Source organism: Myotis nattereri, assembly GCF_964212035.1.
Source record: "Myotis nattereri genome assembly, chromosome: 4".
Classification (NCBI taxonomy): Eukaryota; Metazoa; Chordata; class Mammalia; order Chiroptera; family Vespertilionidae; genus Myotis; species Myotis nattereri.
Genome location: NC_138079.1, coordinates 108275095 through 108296056, shown reverse-complemented (window position 1 = coordinate 108296056; position 20962 = coordinate 108275095). Strand labels below are relative to the sequence as shown.

General features: G+C 48.6%; 1 protein-coding gene across 2 annotated transcripts in view; it reads right to left on the bottom strand.

Moving 5' to 3' along the window:
* The window catches only part of ARHGAP17 (Rho GTPase activating protein 17), an 80978-nt gene that overhangs the window by 26579 nt on the left and 33437 nt on the right, over window positions 1-20962 (bottom strand). For both annotated transcript variants that reach the window (XM_081089647.1, XM_081089648.1), the window contains exons 2-10: window positions 19458-19497; window positions 15293-15397; window positions 10983-11056; window positions 10690-10801; window positions 10252-10328; window positions 8465-8576; window positions 4971-5039; window positions 4734-4815; window positions 479-606 (exon numbers count right to left, since the gene is read on the bottom strand). In XM_081089647.1, coding sequence (XP_080945773.1) covers window positions 479-606; window positions 4734-4815; window positions 4971-5039; window positions 8465-8576; window positions 10252-10328; window positions 10690-10801; window positions 10983-11056; window positions 15293-15397; window positions 19458-19497 — 799 coding nt within the window. The remainder of the gene's footprint in view (window positions 1-478; window positions 607-4733; window positions 4816-4970; window positions 5040-8464; window positions 8577-10251; window positions 10329-10689; window positions 10802-10982; window positions 11057-15292; window positions 15398-19457; window positions 19498-20962) is intronic.

Here is a 20962-nt window from a genome sequence, read left to right as displayed (position 1 = left end):
ATACGTAAGAGAGGAAAACCCACGAAGGGTCAACAAGTGAACTATGAAGACACTGGGCCAGGAACCTAGTCCAGGTTTCTCAGCCGCAGCGGCACTGACTTTGGGCCAGAGGAGTCTGTGCTGTAGGCTGTCCTGTGTTTGTAGGATGGCTAGCAACGCCCTGGTCTCTATTCTCTGAAGACAGAGCCAACTCCCCTCACCCGCCCCCCGACAAGTGCGTACCACACAAACCTAAGACTTGCTACACAAGTGGAAGCGCATGGAGCTCTGGTCCCTCAGTGGCTATGCCACTCATTCCATGAAGCACAGCCAGAGTGCCCATGGGACTATCAGCGTGGGCTGCAGGGAGGGGCAGCACAGGGTGTGCCGGGGAACCTTAGCCCATTCGGGGGCTGTGCTGGGGTCACAGGGAGAAAAGTGGGGGCCCGCCCTGCTGCACATGCCGGCGGTGCAGCCTGGAGCCCGGCCGTGCCCTCACCTCCTCCTTCATGCCCGTCTCCAGCAGCAGCATCACACAGGCTTCGATGGGCAGCGCGATCTCTCGGCCACTCCGCTTCAGGTGTTCCTCCAACGGCGTCCCGAAGGCTGGTTTCTCCGCCCACTTATCTAGAGCAGCAAACCGTCAGTAAGATCCGACAACCCTGCGGCACCAACGTGCTGTCCCCAGGCTACCACAGGACTGGACATGGCCAGTGTGACCTCGGACGCAGAACTAGGACGGGCAGTGCTTCCCACTGCTGACCGCAGGCCCACAGCAGCGAGGCTGGAAGCCGTGCTGACAGCACACAGGCAACCGTTTATTTTCAGGTCACAGGTTCTGCTTGGACCACAAAGAGTTAAGGCAGTGTGGCAGAAACACATCCAATAGAGCAGGAGAACAGAAACAAGACTCCAGGAAGGGCTGCAGGGAGCCAGGCGGCAGCAAGGGGCTGGCCTACCCTGCGGGACCTAGCGCTGCCTGAGGCGCGGGGGGAACCAACTGGCAGAAACGCTCCAATGAGGAGCACTTAGCTCTTCCCAGCGACAGGAAGGGCTTCCATCCTCCTCCCACCTCCTCCCATCATCAGTGGGCATTCGCCCTGCAGCCACTTTGCTGTTTGCATGTAGGATGGAACAGTGTGCTGTGTCCCTGGCGCTCACCCACATGTAAGAGCAGGTGCAGAGCCCACTGCCTGAGCCGCACATCGGGGAAGAAGTGAAAAACCCCACAAGTCCATGGAGAAAGGTGGGCAGAGGCTGAGGAATGAGGTGATGGAGGGGGCAGGGGACAAAATCAGAGAGCAGGCCACTCTCCGAAGTGTCAGGAACCCCCTGTCTCTGGTCCAGTCCGGTGAGTGGAATTACTAACAAAAAGAGCAGCCAGGGGCCTGGCCCATCTCAGGCACAGAGCTCTGTGACGGCCCCTCAGAGGCCAGATCTTACTGGGACTGCTTTGTCCTTTTTATCTAAAGCAATGATCCTTGATGTGGGCAGAACACGGCCACTGACCCTTCTGGGGGGAAACAGCAGAACCACCCAGGGAGGCTGGGCCAAGGCACCTGTCACCTGAAACCCTGCAGGAACTTTCTAGTAAACACTGTGTCCTAACCCCCTGCCTGCTGAAATGTGAGAACCACTGATCTAGAAACAGCTCCTGGAGCAAACTCCACCAAGGTTGCTGGCCTCTCAAACACACACCTACTATGTGCCCAGCGCTGCACAGCACCCGAGCTCAGAGCCCCCCTCAGTGTGAGAGCAGCCTAATTGTGAAGAAAGTATAGGACACACATGTGAACACACACCAGCAACGAACAAGACAAGACACGTTTGCTGCATCAGGGCAGCAAGACGGCAGACAAGGGGCACAAGCGTAGTCTCTATGGGGCCGGGCGGGCCCCGCCCCACTGGTGCTCAATGAGGGAGGGAGCACAGGGTCTCCCGAAAGGCCGCAGCTGCCCTCGGAGCCACCCCATGCTGCACGCAACAAGCAGACCCTGGGTCACCAGACCTTCTGAACTTCCAAGGGAAGCCAGGATTGGGATTGGTAAGGAAAGAGTCTGGTTTTAAATGATGAAGTAGTTTAAAAATGTTTAATGAGATATGGCAGTTTGCAACTTCTGGTGTAGAGCACACAGTGAGAGCAATTCCGAGACAGGCTCGCTGCTGGATTCTGCTGTGGGAGAAGGCGTCTCGACGAAGAGCTTGGGGCTTAGAAGACAAACAAGAAGTAAACAAACCGGGAAGACGGACTGAGCAAAGACCAGGAGCTTGGGAATTCACATGTCACCCCACAGCAGGCCCTGCAGAGGGAAATGGGCGGAACCGACCGCAGGACGAGCAGGGAAGGAGGAGCTGCTCCCACAGTTGAAGCAGGACGGCCTGCAGAAGACAGCTGGTGAGAGGGAGCCGCAAGACAGCCAGTGGTCAGGGACTGCCGCGCAGGGGCTGTGAGGACTGAGCCGCAGGCGAGTGGAGGTGGTCAGAATGGGGGGGGGGGGGTGCAAGGGGAAAGGGATGAGGGAGGGCTGGAGGGAGGGAGAGAAGAACTCAAGAGCAAGGACCAGGCCCTGGAAAAGGGGGTGGGGGCAGAAATGGAGAAAATACAGCCCTAAGAGTAAAAGAAAGCAATTGAGTGAAATGAGGGAAAACTTTAACAAGGAAGAAATGGCCCAAGTGACATCAAGCGCCAGGACATGACAATTAAGAGGTCACTGTTCCTTCAGAATTAGTGTTTTCTGTTTTTGTTGTTGTTTTTTAAAAATATATTCTTACTGATTTTAGAGAGGAAGGGAGAGGGAAATAGAAACATCAATGATGAGAAAGAATCATTGATTGGCTGCCTCCTGCATGCTGCCTACTGGGGATCGAGCCTACAACCGGGCATGTGCCCTTGACCGGAATCGAACCCAGGACACTTCAGTCCACAGGCCAACGCTCTATCCACTGAGCCAAACTAGTCAGGGCTATTGTTGTTTTTTTAACTAGCAGAGTGATTAGGAGTAGAAACCAGACTGCAGTGTTCGGGAGTGGGAAGGAGGTAAGAAGATGCAGTGGCAGGAGATGAGTCACTCACTCCAAGATCCCACCAGTAGAGGAAGGAGAAGGTTGAAGGGGACACTAACCAAAGGCCAGTTGACCGTGAGTGTGAGATCGGGGCATCGGGCAGTGGAGCCGAGTTTTTTCCCTACCTGAGGATACTCTGAGTCTTTCTGAAAACAGAGAAGAAAAAGGAAGAGGGAGACAGGCTAAGATGAGAGGCAGATAGGAGGACAGGCAGAGGTGGAAGGGGCTGAATCAGGCTGAGGTGGAGGCAACCTCAGGGAGAGAAAAGATCACAGTCCCGTCACCAGCTGTGTCCCCACCAGCGTCCCTTACTCCACCTCACCCTGCCCCTCCCCACACCTCCTCCCATGACTTTCTGACATACTTCTCTAGGGAAAATAGGCTTGGGAGAAAAATAGAATGAAAGGAAAGAAAAAAAAGGACTGCTAAATAAATCTTTTCTTTTTGTGCTTGTTAATCAACTCTTCCAACATGATGTTTGCTACTTGGTCCTCTGCAGCCCTGCACGCAGTAGGCGTCCCATGAACACACATTCTCTGTGCTCTGTCCGTGCTGTGCAAGGCTGAATGCTCGCTGCAGCTTCTTTGCTCTGTATTGTGGCTCCCGCCCATCAGGCAGGAGCTAGGAAACGGGACCCCAGAAGAGCAAGGGCAGCTCGTCCTGTGGAGAAGGGTCGGCCAAGCAGTCACACGTACCGAGATGGCTAAAGGTCGGACTCAGCGGTCATCAGGACGCAGAACTGCCCAATTCCTGTCTAGAAACTTGCAGCCACAAAGCCCAACCTGCTGGGCCCCCTAACATTGAGTGAAGTGGGGCACTCTTGAGGGTGCTGAGTGTGTGCACACCTGCAGCACACACCCTACCCACACACTTGCTCACTCTTTCACCATCACAGTGACCACACCCAGCACCTGTCTTCCTCCTCTCCGCTCCAGACACTGGTTGTGCAGGGAGAACCTAAGCTCCAAACGTCAGGTCAAACAGTAGAGTAGGACCAGGCGCTGCACTTCTGCCTCAGCCATGTCCTCTCATCTCTGCTAGCAAGTGCTGATGGCAAGTCAGAGAGAATTAGAACCAAAAGCGTCATGTTCAGTAAAACAACCAAACTAAACATCCACTCATCACGGTGGGTAGAAGCTGCCATATGCTTGAAAGGGTGGGCAAAGCACCCGTGCTGACGAGCACAAGGGCCCGTGTCCAGACACGGAGGAGGGCTGAACGGCGTGGCCGCCGTCTTACCGCTGTCATCAAAAAAGTGACCAATGATGGAGCACCACGGACTGGCTTCTAGAATTCCCTTTGCAAATTCCAAACCATTTTCCCTAGGATGTATGCTCATGGAGTCACAGGGTCAGAATCAAGCCCATGGGACTAATCACTGACTGGGAAAAGATCGTCAGAGGCTAGAATGTGTCAAGCCTAGACAGAAGAGAAAACCACCAGGAACTCCCTCTCCCCCAAAGAGTCCAGTTCTCGTTTCAACTGAAGATCCCAGAAGACGTTTAAATGTCCCATTAGCATGTTAATTGGGGTTAGGAGAAATTAGAGAGTGCAGCCCGGAAAGACGAAACTGTGCTGGGCACTGGGAGCTCCGGGCCAGGCTGCACCCACAGGGAAGGCATGCAGAGGGCTGGGGCAGGGGCAGAGGAGAGGCGCAGAGGAGGCAGCAGCCAGCACGCAGGTTACGTTACCTTGATGGGCTTGCATTTCGGGAAGGGCCTTTTCTAAGACTGCTAATGCTTTTCTATGGTAATCTGCTTGGGCTTCTAATAACTGAGAACAGACCCACATTCAAAAACAAAAGTCATGTTAGCAATGGATGGACACACACACAATGGCTGAGCAAAACTAAAAATAAAATCTTTTGCAAAAACCCAAAATGACTCAGTTTTTACAACACTACCATTCTGTCAGGGCCAAGGGCTTACCGTGACAAAGAACTTGCTGTATTCCCCCTCTTTGGCCATGAAGCTGTACATATCTGCTGCCAGCTGGTCCTGGTGAGAGAAGACACGTCACTGAGAAAGAGCTGTAGGAAATGGCACCTAGAATTAACCTCTGGGAGCTCCTCTCGCAAAACAGGATGGAAACAGCGCAGACGGAGCGTCCATCAGCTGATGGACAACCAGATGTGGAGACAAAGAAAACAAACGAGGAAACTTATGAGGGATGCACATGGAAAGACCTCCACAGTATGTAGTTAATACACTGTTAAGAAGTGAAGAATAGAGCACTACTTATGGTATGTTATTACTCGGTAAAACGAAAAAAATGTTATATATTTTTTTGCCATAATTATATAAAAACTAGAGGCCTGGTGCATGAATTCATGCATGGGTGGGGTCCAGCCGGCCCACCTGATCGGGCCGATCAGGACAGGCCGGCCGGGGTCAGGGGACAAGGGAGGGAGGTTGGCCGGCTGGTCGGCCTTGCCCCCTGGTCGAACTCCCAGTTGAACTCCAGGTCGAGGGGACAATTTGCATATTAGCTTTTTATTATATAGCATATCTCTAGAAGAAAAACGAAAATCAGTAACAGTGGTTACCTGTTGGAGGTGGTGAAAATTAGGCAGGAGGAGGAAAAGGGTGGAAGAAAAACTTTAATATACATTGTTTTATACTTTTGATATTTTTTAATTAATGTAAATGATTTACACAAAAATTAAACAGGCCCATCTGGTATGGCTCAGTAGTTGAGCGTCCGCCTATGAACCAGGAGGTCATGGGTTTGATTCCTGGTCAGGGCACATGCCTGGGTTGCAAACTCGATCCCCAGTGGGGAGTGTGCAGGAGGTTGCTGATCGATGATTCTCTCTCACTGATATTTCTACCTCTCTCCCTCTCCCTCTTCTCTGTCTAAAATCAATAAAAAAGTTATAAAAAATAAATAAAAGTTAAAGTTTTTTAAAAAGTGATAGATTAGATAATTGGATATATATATATATATATATATAGAGAGAGAGAGAGAGAGAGAGAGAGATAGATAGATAGATAGATAGATATAGATATATAGATATATACACACACATACAATTTTCATATATATATATGCACATCAGAATTTCATATATATTTAATGTACTACTTTCTATTTTTAGCATTAAGGTGCATAAAATTCACATGAAGGCTCCTTGTTTATTAAAAAAAATCTGAAAATGCTAGTTAGGAGTAATAGACAACTAGGAATTTAACAAAGTAAATTCATGGATCTCCACCAGACCCGCGCCCCCCCCCCCCCCAAAAAAAAACACACACACACACAAAAAAAACCCAAAAAACAAAAAGAGAAAAAGAGAAAGAGTAAGGAGAGGGAGGGAGGAAGAGAGGGAGAGAAAAGGAAGGAGGAAGGGAAGATGGATAGATGGAGGGAGGAAAACCCTGACATGCACAGAGCTGAGTGGGAATGACTTGGTGAGAGTCTGTGCTAATTTTGGTAGCCAAGGTGTTTGAGTCCAGCAGTCATGTGGGACCAGAGGACAGAAAATGAATTCTTGGGCCTGGTGAGGTGAGGAAGTAACTGAGACAGGTGCATGCATGTCACCCATAAAGATAACATTTCTGAAACGATACTCTCAAGAGCGGATTAGGGAAAACTCGCTAAGCAGGCACAGACATCATAGACTATACCTGTTTGGGATTGGGCTCTGGGTCTGGAACAGTAAAACATCTCCCTGAGATCTCATAAACATAGACCTGCTGTCATGAGTGTCCAGGAATCTTCCAACTAAGAAAGTTGAGTTAAAAATTGCCCATACTAGTAATAAATGCTCTGCGAATCCCCGGGAGCCCCACAGATAAAGTAAGTCCCTCTTAAAATGAGCTTACAATACAACATTGCAAAACACAGGAGGAAACAATCCACCATAGAGCACACGCGTACCACTCTCCCAGAGAACTTCTGAAAACAGAATTGCCAGACTGTTAAAATAAGCACACATAAAATAAGTACTGAAGAAGACTGCAGTATAAAAAAGGCAGGCTTGAAGAATGAGAACTTTAGAAGAGAAAAATATACTCAATGAAATTTAAAATCCAATGTGAATTCATTAAACAGCAGATCAAACACAACTAACAAGTCAGTGACACAGAAGAGATCTCAGGGAATTATCCAGAAGTTAGCATAAAGAGAGAAAGAGAATAGTTTCATAGATTGTCACCCCTGAAATGACAAGCCATGGTGTGGAAGTTTAGAGAAGAGACATAAGACATAGTGTACCAGTTCAGACTCCCCAAACGTCTAACCAAATTTTGTGTAAGAAGTAGCCAACAGCCAAGACCTAGGTTACATCAGATACAGTGAAACTGCTGGGCAGATGACACTGGCATTCTGAACAGGAGTCAGTGTGTGAGGCTACTTTATCAAAGGATTGCTCTGAATATCAACTCTTTAAATGCAAGACCATGCCATGACTTTGGGAGTTTAATTCTTACCTACTATATTATTTTAAACAAGTCGTTTTACTACAGTTAACTGATCAAGGTTTGCTATGTTATCACTGGACCCAAATAAGCTGAAATATAACAGACTTAACCTTATCCAGTAGAATAAAGAGGCCATTTTTGGAAAAAGTTGAATAATAGGAGGAGGAAAAGTCCAAGTCGATCATCCTACAAGTCATCCTAAAGACCTATTTCTTTACCACCTTAAATAACATATGGAATAAACATCTATTTTCATGGATATATGCAGATAATGAGATCACTTAACCATCTAATCTGAAATTTAATTTATGACATACAAAGTTCTGCTTCTCCCTAATTATAAACCAACTGTCCTAGCAACACTTAAAAAAATAATCCTTCCCTTCCCTTCGGATATACAATGATGCCTTTACTATAAATTCAATCTTTAAATATGATCACATTCGTTCTAGAAAATCCGATCTATTGTGCATTGTCTACATTGCTGTAACTTTATGTTTTGCTCTCCTTTTTCTTCACATATTCCTTTTTTAAAAAAAAAAATATTTTTATTGCTTTCAGAGGAAGGGAGAGGAGACAGAGATAGAAACATCAATGATGAGAATCACTAATCGGCTGTCTCCTGCACGCCCTGCACTGGGGATTGAGCCCACAACCCGGACATGTGCCCTGATCAGGAATCAAAGAGTGACCGCCTGATTCATAGATCGACGCTTACCACCAAACCACACCAGTAGGGCACCTATTCTTTATTTTAAATAAGCTTAGGAATTTTTGTCAAGTTTTAAAAAGTATTACTTGACTTTTTTAAAGTAATATTTTATTCTGGTTATAAAGGAAGTAGAGTCTTAGAAAATAAAGAAAAAAATTAAAACCACCTTTAATGTTATTTAAAGTATTTTGATAGAAATTATGTAAAATATTAAATAATTTGCAACATATGACCTTTCACCCACCATTTGCAAAAACCAAAAGATTGATGCAAACACATGTTCTCACACCTTGCACTGTTCTACTTTATTCCCGGCTTCGTCCATCTCTTCCTTCAGGGTGTCTATTTTTGACGGAAGCCCCTGAAAGTTGGTTCCTGAAGATTTGTGAGCCTGGTTCCACCTGCAAAGCACGAGGGTAGTCAGTACCTGAGAACCAGCTTACATACTCAGTCTCAGGGACCTCAGGGAGACAGGCTCCTTCCCTAAAACGGACTCTACCTGGGATAGGTGCCAGTACCCAGGACGCCAGCTTCTCTAAGTTTACCCGCTAGGAATGGAAGAAGGCAAAAGAGCTTCCGCCATGCAGGAACCACAGTGCTGGGAGTAGCTGTCTGCTCCAGGCAGGACTGACCACATCTTGTCTCACACAGGCCCCACCGCTGAACCTCAGACCACGAAACCCCTTTGCTAGTGTCTAGTCATGGAATTCTTGCCATGGAACACCCCTGCCCTCCTGCCTTGATCTGGAATGTTCCCTGTACGACTGACAATGCGATGTACTTGCATTTCTTGAGACCTCTTCCTACTACCATCCTGGGCTGTGATTACTTGCAGCAAGTAAAAGCCAGAACCCCAGTCATGCAGTGCTGTACCTGCCAAGCCATAGCAATGGAAGCACTTTAAGAACTGAAAACACTTATAAGGAATATTCTGAAGACAAATCTACAGCAAATCTCAACTGTAACGCGGAATATTTATGTTCCTTTTATAGTAAGTAAAAATGACAAAACAACAGCCTTGTGCTACAGCAATATGGGGTTCACGGAGTGGGGGATTAACTGAGGAGGACATGTGATGGAGTGGCGCTTCTCCCCGCCTCCCAAGCAAGCAGCAATCCGTGGTGCACGTGACAGCCAACGGCAGCTCAGGAGCGAGGACGGGAGCAGTTACAGCTCGCTAAGCTGCGGGGAAAGCACCTGACATGAAGAAACTCAGTCAAGGACAGCTATGTCGCCATGTCTGCCAGACAGGACTGCAGTGAGAGGTAAGAGCTAACAAGCAGGTGTAGCAAAGCCAAGTGGTTTTGTAAATAAAGTTTTATTGGAACACAGCCATGCTCATTCATGTACGATTGTCCAGGGCTGCCTCTATGCTACACCAGCAGAGCTGAGCAGTTGCAACAGGAACCATCCGAGTTGCAGAGACGAAAACATTTACTACCTGGCCCTTCACAGAGGTTTGTCAACCCGTGTGAGAAAGGGCCTGGTGTGGTGGCTGCCTCCCTACCCCCACCTCTCAGGCCCAAGGAGAAACCCAGGGAGGTCGCTGATACAAGCGTGCTCAAGAGCGGCACTGAGGCTGTGGCCAGGCCATGAAGCAGGAGACTGGTCGTACGACACCAGCCCACAGCGAGCAGGCCTTGGGGGTCACTGAGTTTTACACCAGCGCCTCCCTTCGGAGCACGGCGTCTGACTGTGAAGGTGATCATAACCACACAGGGGCTTTGACACTGGGCCCTTCAGGAGCTGCTAAAATCACAGATCTAATTATTCCCACACTCTACTTTGCCAAGAGCAATGCTCTTGGCACTGCCTGCCACTTTAAGACACTCAAGTTTCTTTTTTCTTTCTTGTCCCTTTCATTTCTGATGCACTAAGACCAGGCTGGTCTAACACCATCCCTCCTGCCACGGTTGGGAGAATGAGGCCTAACTACAGGCCGGTGTGAGCATGTCAGGTGGGTGAACCTGCAACAACTTTCAACTGTCCATACAGCATTCTGTCACCCACGCTGGGGATGGTGGCTGGGAGGTGACATGATGCCACCTTATTGGTTGCTCTTCTAGCTTTCCTTACCTGGCTCTGACTGAGTCCCAGTCTAACACCAACTTGGCAAGCTGTTTCCTCTGTTTTTGGATGTTGGGAATCTCCACCTAGAAAAAAACATACCTCACACCAATTGGGATGAGCTTTGGGTTTCTGGTTTAACATTTAAAAGTGCAGTATTTATTTACAAACTAGAGGCCCGGTGCACGAAAATTCATGCACGAGTAGGGTCCTTAGGCCAGCAATCAGGGCCGGCCGGGGCCTCCCTTCCCTGGCTGCCGCCCCCTGGTGGTCAGCACATGTCATAGCGAGCAATAGAACTCCCGGTTTCTCTTTGGCAAAGGATTATGAACCATCAATTCACTCCCTGAATTTCCAAAAAGAAGTGCACGTCAAAGGCACTGATTATTGTTAAAGTTGCAGACACAAGAGAACTACCTGCTGCCCAGCCCGCACCAAAGCACCCACCTCTGCTATGCCACACAGGGGGTCCACAATCTCCTTCTCAACAAAGACCTCGTGCTGAGAGAGTTCGAGAGCCAGCTGATTCTCGGCATCTCCACACGTCTCCAGCATCCTCCTAAGAAACAAGATGCGCCAAGAACAAAATCCTGTTCACTGAGTCAGGCACCTAGTTAGCACAGCCAGTTCCTGCCCTCCATATGACAGGAACACACGATGGCTGCCATGGACACCCCCCACCCATCCACTTGTATTGACCCACTGGGCCCCTGGCTCTTTCTCAAAGCCTTGCCGCTTACCCCAGGAGAGAGTCCTCTAGCTGTGTCGATGCCTCTTGCATGTTCTGAGCGAGAGCTGTCAGAGGGAGCTTTTTCTGGAAGGCAAAAGACAGTGCGTTTTTCCTTAGCATTGATACCCACTCTAGGTTACCTGCGTCAGATCATTCACTTGTTTCTCCTCCAGACAAACTACACAGGCAGGAGACAGCCTGGCTCTGGTCTCAAAGGTATGAGTGGTGTGACAAGCTCGGCGTCAGTTTCCCGTGCCTGGACTATAGGGATGAGAATGGGGCGAGGTCCCAGGGCTGAGGCAGCCCTAAGGAGGGATTCAACACCAAGTACTCAGCACACATTCAGTCCTCAGTAAATGGCAGCTGCCATGTTGCTGTTGCTGTACTATTATTAATTGATCAAGTACACACTATGTGCCAGGCACTAGACATAGAGTTACTTTATCACAACAAATAAATGCAGTAAGGTGCTCAATTTCAAAAACTTTTGCTAGAACAAGCATTCTTAAACTGGCTATTAATTTGGCTGTAATAATAAAGATTTAGCTTTAGTTACATGTCTAAAACTATCTAGCCAAATTTCCAAATAAACTTTTTTAGGTTTTTAAGCACAAAGCCTCCTCTTTTCTTATCAGATTTGTTTTTCAGCTGACAACAGACATAAGAATCATCTGATTAATGTTCTAATTGCACAGCCAAGGAAGCAGGAGGTGGGGAGTGAGATGGGATGGCCAGGCACCCAGGTGAGGGATGGCAGAGCCAGACCCCAGTGCCTGTGGCCTGAGTCCCGGGTTTGGATTTTCCACCACTGGCTGATGGCTTATCTTGGAATACGAGTAAGAGAGGAGGGGAAAGGAACCAGTGGGGTGTCTACACCACTGTAATCTGCTCACAGAAGGTGCTGCCCCCGTTGCAGTGCTCCACGTCACTCTGCCCTTCCACTAGAAAGGGCAGGCACAGCAGACCAGGCTCCCCACTGGGGCACTGTGGCTTGACCTCAGCATGTCCCTCTCTTTCCTGCCTTCACAGGGCTCCACCCGACACACTCACACCGTATTTGCTTGTATTGTACAGTCTCTCTCAGGGAGGCTGTATCAGGAATACTGGTGGCTCTAGAGAGGGAATGGTAGCAGGAAAACAGGCTGGGAAGGTCTCACTGTCTCTTCTTGGGTATATTCTAGATTTCGACCATGTAAATGCACAGCCTGTTGAAATGTAAAAGTCACCACAAGTACGTTTATCCCTCTGCCTTCCTCCCAAGTTATTTTCAAACAAGTAGTAGGCTTCGCCTGCCCTACCACTGTCTCCACACTTCCAGACTAGGAAGACCCCTGAAAACGGGGAGCCTGCTTTATCTCAGCAGAGGAAAAGTTGCACATTTCAGTCCTGCTGCCTCCCAAGGGCATGTCACACAGGTAACCGTGAAGATCAAGAGAAACACACGTGGCGCAGCCCCGGAGCTCTCGGGCCTTTGGGGGAGGTCTAAAGAGGAGTCTGTTTGTTGAGCATCACCCTAGCTCCCAGTGCCAACAGCCTGTGGCTCCCCTGCCGACCCCAAAGCCACAACAACCCTGTCTCCTGATGTGCAAGCATTAGGACATTCTGCTTATTTGACACGTGAGCTCATTGATGAAGATGCGGTCCACCAACATCTAACTCCTCCATGGAGAGGTGAGGCCTAGGGCTCCAGTGAAAAAGCCTCAAGTCGTATCTATAAAAGGCATGCCAACTGCACAAAGAGAAGCAATTCCAGATCGATACGACCCACAATATCAGCTCTGCCGTGTCAATGGCTCGGGCTGAGGCCACTGCCCCGTCTCCCCTCAATTCTTTCCTGTTCACATGTGCAGGAGTTACTGGTGGGGTTTGTGGGCTTTCCTCCTGTCTCTCCTAGAGCCCTAGAGACTGCTGTGACTTTCTCCCTATTATATGACCTCTTCTGGTCACCCCTCTTCTATCATTTCCATGGTGACTCCTCTTCCCACATGCGGAGTGAAGACTTCCTCAGAGGCCAGTCTTAGGCACTTTTGTTTGAGATTGGGAAAGGAAGCTTAAAGCATTAGGTTTTTAAAAAGAGGGCCAGGCACCCTTGCCCCGGCTCCCTGGAATATGCCCATCACCTGCCATTCATTTCCCTTCTGTAAAGCAAGGATACCACCTCCTCCAGGAAGCCCACCTGACTACCCCTCTCTTCCTCTGGTGCCCATTCTTGGGCCTCCCATAATACCCTGTGCATATTTTATTTAGCATGTTGCTTTATAGTCATCCATTTGTGTGTATCTCCCCCACTAGGCTGTGGGCACCTTCAGGGTGGAGATGGCCTGTTACTCATCCAGCATTTGCACGTGGTATGTCTTGTCCCTTCTGTGTCTGCTTTGAGGCACAGCTCTGCGGTCACATATACTCATTAGACACAAATAAACATTTATCAAACACCGAACTGTGTGGACAATGCATACAGCATGAAGGAAAGGAAACAGAGACAATGGGACTGATAAGGGGAAATTCAATCCGATTAGCAAGGGCGTAAGTAATGCTAAAAGCTTAGACCTTAACCCGCAAAGGCAGCATGTCCCTGGCAGGCGCTGCTGACACTGGGGCACCTTCCAGTGTAGAACTATCCCTTCAGACACTGCAGATGTTGGGCGTTTTGGCTGCCTACCCTCCAAATGCCGGTAGTGTACCTCAGTCCCTATGGCAACCAGAAATGTTTCTACACATTTCCAAATATCCCAGGAGTGTAGTCTGGTCCCCGTGGAGAACAACTAAATGAAGTTTTTTGTTGTTGTTTGTTTTTTTTGGTCTCTTTGTTTTAAGGCAGGAGGATGACAGGGTTAATCTGTATTTCAGGAAAATAACTCTGGTGACCAGGTTGAAGACAGTTTGGAAAAGAGGGTGATCAGGGCAGGCAATGCCACTCCGGAGGCGCCTGTGGCAGTCCAGGTCTCGCCTGGGTGCCAAGTGGAGGAGTGGGAGGAGAGCTGAGGGGAGGAAGTCAAACAACACTCACAGAGAATCACAAGATATGCTCACTGAGCCGCTCCAGGACACTGAGGGCAAACTGAAAGGGACGTAAGATAACCCCGCAGTTTCTAGCTTGCGGAACCGGGGCTAGAATTTGAGTCAGCACAGAACTGGTTATGCATGCCAGAACAGACAGCGAGGGAGGGAGCTTCCTACTTGGTTGAAAATGGTTTAGAAGTCCCTGTATACAGACATCAGTTAGAAGCCATGAGACTAGAGGAAGTGGTCCAAAGCACGTGACTGTGAGACTAAGGACAGACCTCAGAAAACAGTATTAAAAGGGCCAACAGAGCAGAAGTCGCGGCAAGAGAAGGAGTGGCAGGGGCTGAATCTGAAGAACGAGACCTGCGGCAGGCACTCCTGGGAGTGCAGGTGTTTGCAAACTTCCACTCCTTGACATACACACTGCAGAGTGCTTGGTGCTATGCACGCGAGGAATGACCCAGTGGTCAAAATGCCCCATAAACGTCTGTAGGGAATGTAAAAGAAAGCGGCACAGGCCACCTGCGTTCCAGCTCTTCCTTTTGAGACACCAGGTGACAAACAAAACAACAGCAAAAAGAAGGTTTCTCACCCCATTAAGACAATCACTGGAAGCCCTGGCCAATGTGGCTCAGTTGGGTGGACATTGTCTGGTGCACTGAGAGGTTGCGGGTTTGATTCCCAGTCAGGGCACAAGCCTGGGTTGTGAGCTCGATCCCCAACAGAGGGTGTGCAGAAGGCAGCCAATTGATGTTTCTCTCGCTCTCTCTCTCAAATCAATAAAAAAACATATTTTTTTAAAAAGACAACTACAGTAAAGAGATGCTTTCTACTCCAGGTGGACACACACAGGAGAGTGAACCCAGGGAAGCAGCGGACAGCCAACCTGCAACTAGGAGGGGTGTCCACTAGGGGTCAAGCGGACACTGAAGGGAGAAATGAGAGAAGGAAAGACACTGGGCTTGTGGCCTCATCACTGAAATGCTAACTCGGAAGCCAATAAACTCTACTTTCTAAGTGAATTTCAGACAAGCCTTCAGCTTTTGCCATTAAAGGATTCCTAACTGACAAGTCCATTCTCTAATCCATGACAAATGGCTCCAGTCAAAAGCACTGGAGTGGGCAGGGCTTTCAGCCTCAATGATATCCTAAGCTTAAAAGAACGTTGTGGGCGGGCAGGTGTTGTGAGCACGGACGTGAGATAAGGTACAAATCTGCAGGCAAAGCTGATGTTGCCTGGGGAATCCAGCCAGACAAAGGAGAAAGCCCCTCAAAGAGACAAGAACTGAGAGCGGAGTCGCATCTGCTACTCACGTGTCTCTTGTCGGCGTCCGTGCCATGCTGGCCCTGGAAGCATGCCGTCAGGCGCTTGTGAGAGTGGTGGCACATTGACCGCACCGCATCCAGGCGCCGTTCGATCTGGCAAAACAGAGACAAATGGGCCATGTGCAGCGCTGAAGAACAAACTCAGCCTCTTCCTTATGTGGCGCCTGCACTAGGCGGGGAAGCACCCTGCAGTCAGATCTGTTGGCTCCTGGTAAAGATGCGAATGGTTCCTGTCCACTGACACCAGTAACTGTGGGACGTGGGGAACTGTCCTGTGAATGACAGGATGTGTGGCATCATCTCTGGCCTCTTTGTACTGGATGTCAGTAGTTGTGACAACCAAAACTGTCTCCAGAAAATGTCCAATAACCCCTCAGAGAGCAAAGTCACCTCTGGAAGAGACCCGCTGACCTCCCTCACTCTGAGGGCTTTAGATCCCCGAGATGCTGAATCTAAACCTGCCACAGAAAGAGCAGTGGCAGTGATGTCACACGCCACAGCACCAGGAATGGGCCAGGTTCACCCTCCAGCGCAGACCAGGCCCACTGCGGGAGGGAGAAGCTGCAGGGCCCTCCACAGCTCTCCCGCACATGGCAATGTGGCCACCCACACAGCAAGCAGAAGAGACACAGCAACTGACCACACTTTAACTTCAGGGTCTGTGTTTTCAAAAGTATTCCTTATTGTGCGTGGGGTGGGTTTTTGTCTTTGTTTTTGAAATAAGCCTCCAAAGCAGAATGGCAGCCAGTAGTAAGAAACACTGACTTAAGGGACCCCCGCATCATGAGTCGCTTCCCAAAATATTACTGCTGGGATATGGCCATTTATGGCAAAGGAGCTGCTTTTTACAGGAAGGAATGCCAAAAATGTGTATTCTGATGACTCACTAAGAATGAACAGGCCCTTAGGGATGCTTTCTATTTTAAAGAAAAATCAACAAATTCAAAGCAGAATACACTTTTGCCCCAAACATTTTACCCAATGAGGAGGCTCTGTGCCTCTTTCCCTAAGGCCCTCATGCACGGAGCAGCTTTCGTCCAGAGGCAAGCCCGATGGGTCACCAGGCCCCGGTCTGGCAGGCACGTTTATATTTAGCAGCAGATGCCGCATCAGCTTCCCCAAAGCTTACAAATGGCCAGATTTTAAAACATCAGAAAACTAATACACATGCTTCACTTGCCACAAAAGCCTGGGGGAAACCCCCCCAAAAAACTCCATTTCATTCTGACTCCCATTTGCACTAGAATGTAGTCGGCAGGGACAAGGCTGTGGCCTGTTCTGCTCACTCCATATCCCAAGTACCTGGAGCGCGTCTGGCACACAAATGGAAGGTGCTCACTTACTATCTGTTGAACGGACACGTATCTATTGAGTCCCTGTGCAGGGCATTAGAAAAAGAGCAGTACATACATGGTGGCTCCTGCCTGCTGGGAATCACAATTGCCACAGGAAACAACATGCAAGCTAAATAAACAGGCAGCCTCTTAAACAGCTCTCACGGAGACCCAAGAAAGGATGCAGGGCAGCGATTTTCAACCGGTGTGCCACGGCAAGAATTTTTCAAACATGCAATACCAGGAGTCCTGACCTCTTTTCCCTTAGATCGTCAATGAAAAAAATGACAACAGCCATCCAGTGTGAATGAATCAAAGGTATACCTATTTTTTGTCAGATGGGCAAAAAATGTAATTTATTTATTTTATTTTTTTTGGTGTGCCGCATGATTGTAATTAGTTTATGTGCCATGACATGAAAAAGGCTGAAAATCGCTGACGTAGGGGGACACAGAGCAAGTTAAGGGAAATTTCACACCAGAAACAAAATCATCTCTGGCCTGCAACAGTGGGAACAAAACAACACATCACCCTTCAGCAGGGCCATGTGCCGGCCTCCACCCCATGCCCTCCCAGGGTTAACTATGAGACGGATACAGCTATCACCCGCCTTTCAGAGAACTGGAAACTGAGGCATGGGGTGGTTATGTAAATCCCCAAGGCCGCAGAGCAAGGCAGGGGCAAACCTGGAGTTCGAATCCAAGTAGCTGGGCACCAGACTCCACACCTTTAAGCACTATTCTCCCTCTCTACACTCAAAAACAGAAATCAAAAAACATCTGCAGCAATTATGACAGACAAGGTTATCTGTGTCAAAGTAAGGAGTTCCTAGAAACTGGCAACCTCTTCAGCCCAGCAGATGTTTGGGCAAAGGGACAAGAACAGATGGCTGCTGCCTGCGCTCCAGGGAAAGGGGCCGCTGGCCTCATCTCAGGGCTCCAAGGATTAAGTGAGGTGATGTGTGCCACTGAGGTGGGGGTGGGCGGGAGAATACTGACATTTATGAAAATGAGTGTGGTTAAAGCTTAACTGGACCAAACAATACTTCTGAATGTCTGAAAATGAGTTAGAAATATATGACAAATAAAACAATGGGAAAATATTAAGACTATAATTCTTTAATAATCTTTGGGGGGAGGGGGCTTCTAATCCTTAATGAAAACTTCCAGTCCTCCAAAAATAAAAAAAATAAAGAAACAAAACTGTGCTCTTAAAATATTCTATTGCAGACGGCTGTCATAATTAGGACGTTGCGGCCTGATGTGGTAGAAGCAGCATTTTTTAAAAAATTATGCGCCTTCATGCACAGGGAGCGAGTCACCTGGGAGCAGGCCTTTGGTCCTCGGGGACGCCCGGAGCAGACGGGCAGATTACAGACATGAGACCAAGGAGGCAGGTGAGGAGGGCTCTGTCCTTCCTGAAGTGTCTGGTGTGGGTGGCATGGAGTAGGGTAGGTGAAGTGATATGTATCAAGGGCCCAGGACCTTCAACCCACCCCTAAAGTTAGGGAAACCTCTTGAGAGATGGAGGAGAGTGGACCTGGCTCAGGCCCTGGGCAGCAACGCCTCTCCCTACAAAGAGGAAAGAAAGTTTGAGCTAATGACTTGAGGCCACCCCCTATTGCCTCATGGTGATTCTGACACATCCAGTCAACTGTCACTGAGACCCTAAGTCCCACAGGGCCCAAATCAACTCAGTCGGGGAGCCAGATTGTAAGAGGGCGCAAGGAGTCAAAACTCTAGGCCCTGCTGGTTTGGCTCAGTGGATAGAGCGTCAGCCTGCGGACTGATGGGTCCTAGTTTTCATTCTGGTCAAGGGCACATGCCTGGGTTGCGGGCTCAGTCCCCAGTGGGGGGCGTGCAGGAGGCAGCCGATCAATGATTCTCTCTCATCACTGATGTTTCTATCTCTCTCTCCCTCTCCCTTCCTCTCTGAAATCAATAAAAAATAAAAAACTCTAGGATGAGCCCTGGCCACATGTGTAGTTCAGTGGTTAGAGTGTCTGACCGCACACTGAAGGTCAACAAGCACATACCTGGGATGCAGATTCGATCCCCATCCCCAGTGGAGTATGTGTGGGAGGCAACCAATTGATGTATCTCTCTTACATTGCTGTTTCTCTCTCCCCCCTCCCTCCCTTCCACTCTCTCTAAAAAAAAAATCAATGGAAAAAAATATCCTTGCCCTAACCAGTTTGGCTCAGTGGATAGAGCGTCAGCCTGCGAACTGAAGGGTCCCAGGTTCGATTCTGGTCAAGGGCATGTACCTTGGTTGCGGGCACATCCCCAGTAGGGGGTGTGCAGGAGGCAGCTGATCAATGTATCTCTCTAATCGATGTTTCTAACTCTCTATCCCTCTCCCTTCCTCTCTGTAAAAAATCAATAAAATATATATTTTTTAAAAATATCCTTGGGTGAGGATTAACCAAAAACAAACAAAAAACCCCACACAACTCTAGGATGAAGCCAGTGGAGCCTCTGCTGCAGCTGGCAGGGCCTCTCCCATCAAAGGCCTCATCACAGCAGCAAACTCCAGCCCCCCCCGACCTGCCCAGGACCTGCCAGGCCCCCACCCCGACTCCAACACCTGGCGCTAGAAAGCAGGGCCAGCCCCTGTGAACAACACAGCGTGACCAGTTTCACATCCCCTTTATCACCATGCAACTCAACGGCCGTTCTTTCCTGCTCAAACCATGCTAACCCATGTCATTCTGCTTTAGGCTTAAAAAACCCCCATAAGCTTCAGCTCTCACCTATGGATTTTTTTTTTTTTTGACATGCCTTTAAACAGGACATTTTAAAAATACTTAATTTAGTTACCTGTAACAGATCTTCACTGAGGACTTCTGTTTTCTCAGCTCTGTGGGGAAAATTAAAGTTCAGAGTTAGAGATCCAGAAATGAAAAGCAACTCAGGACAATTAATAATTATTACCCCAGAATTTAAAACAAAACAGGCAGAAATGAATGTAACAAGCGGAGAAATTCTACCAATTTTTACATCAGAGGACCACTTAAGTAAAACCTGTTATTTTTTTACTACAATCTAAGTGCCATTTGGACTCTTGACTCAAATAGTGATTTAAACCAAGCCATTTAACAAACCTACCAAGTCTCTTGGAAATAAACAAGGACATTTCTAAGAGAAAGGAAAAAGTCTGTTGCAGTCCTCAACATTGGGGAGTGGCAGAGAAAGGGAAGGCAATGAACCAGGAATTCTGAGCCTCTGTATAAGATACATTGCAGAATGGAAGTGCTTATCTTGCCCAGGAACTATTGCAAGAAAAGGGAAAGCCATGAACCCAGAAAGTGAATGGAATCCACTAAAATGACCTAAAAACATTGCCGGCCCAGAAGAGCGCCAGCTGCCACCAGTATGGTGGTGCACACCCCCAGCCTACGCGTAAAACCGAGATTGCCACAGAGGTCTCCAATACCCGCTGCCACAGCAGTGCCCACTAACTTGGATGGCCATGGGAGTGGCTCCCTCACCAGTTTCTGCAGGAAACCGAACTCTGATCTGACTCCAATATCTCCCAGGTCTAGAGGAGCAGGGCCTACAGCAGGGCAAGGCCCTGGCTCCCGAGGAGGCCAACTCTCAGCTCTCTGAACAGGCCCTGCAAGCAGCAGACCAAAATATGCCAGCCTAGAGCTCACTAGAATGCAGGGCCAGGCGTGCTGAAGTGCCAAACACAGGTAGTCATGCCAGTTAGGAAAGTGGAGGCCAGGGCTCAGCTGGCCTATGAGCTCAAGGAACCAGCCTCAAAAAGAACCCCAGCAGTCAACTAACAAGGACAGACCTGGCATGAGACCGCCACAGCTTCCCGCCGTGCGCCTGTGCCCCATAGCCTCTCCCTGTCTCTAGCAAAGCACCTCCAGGGACTGTAGGACTTGGACAGTGTTTTCTCTGGCCAACACCCAGGGACCTGAGCCGGGCCCTGCACACCTTGGCAGAACCTCTGCACCTCTGACCTCTGCGAGGGTAAGTGTACACACAGGAAACTCCCAACTCCCATCAGCACACAATGGACCCTAAACAACAAGGATTAGGAGCAGCAAATACGCCAACAGCCGGAAATGCACAGACAACTTTTCACTCTCCCAAAGCTCACTAAAAACCTACTCAACCGGAAGCCTTGCTGTAACAGTTAACACATACTTTGTATGTAATATGTATTGTATACTGTATTCTTGCAATAAAAGCAGAGAAAGAATATACATTTTTAGTATTTACTAGTATTAAAAAAGATGTTTAAATAAATGGGCCTGTGCAGTTCAAACCCGTGTTATTCCAGGGTCAGCTGTATTCATAAGTTCAAAAGAAGA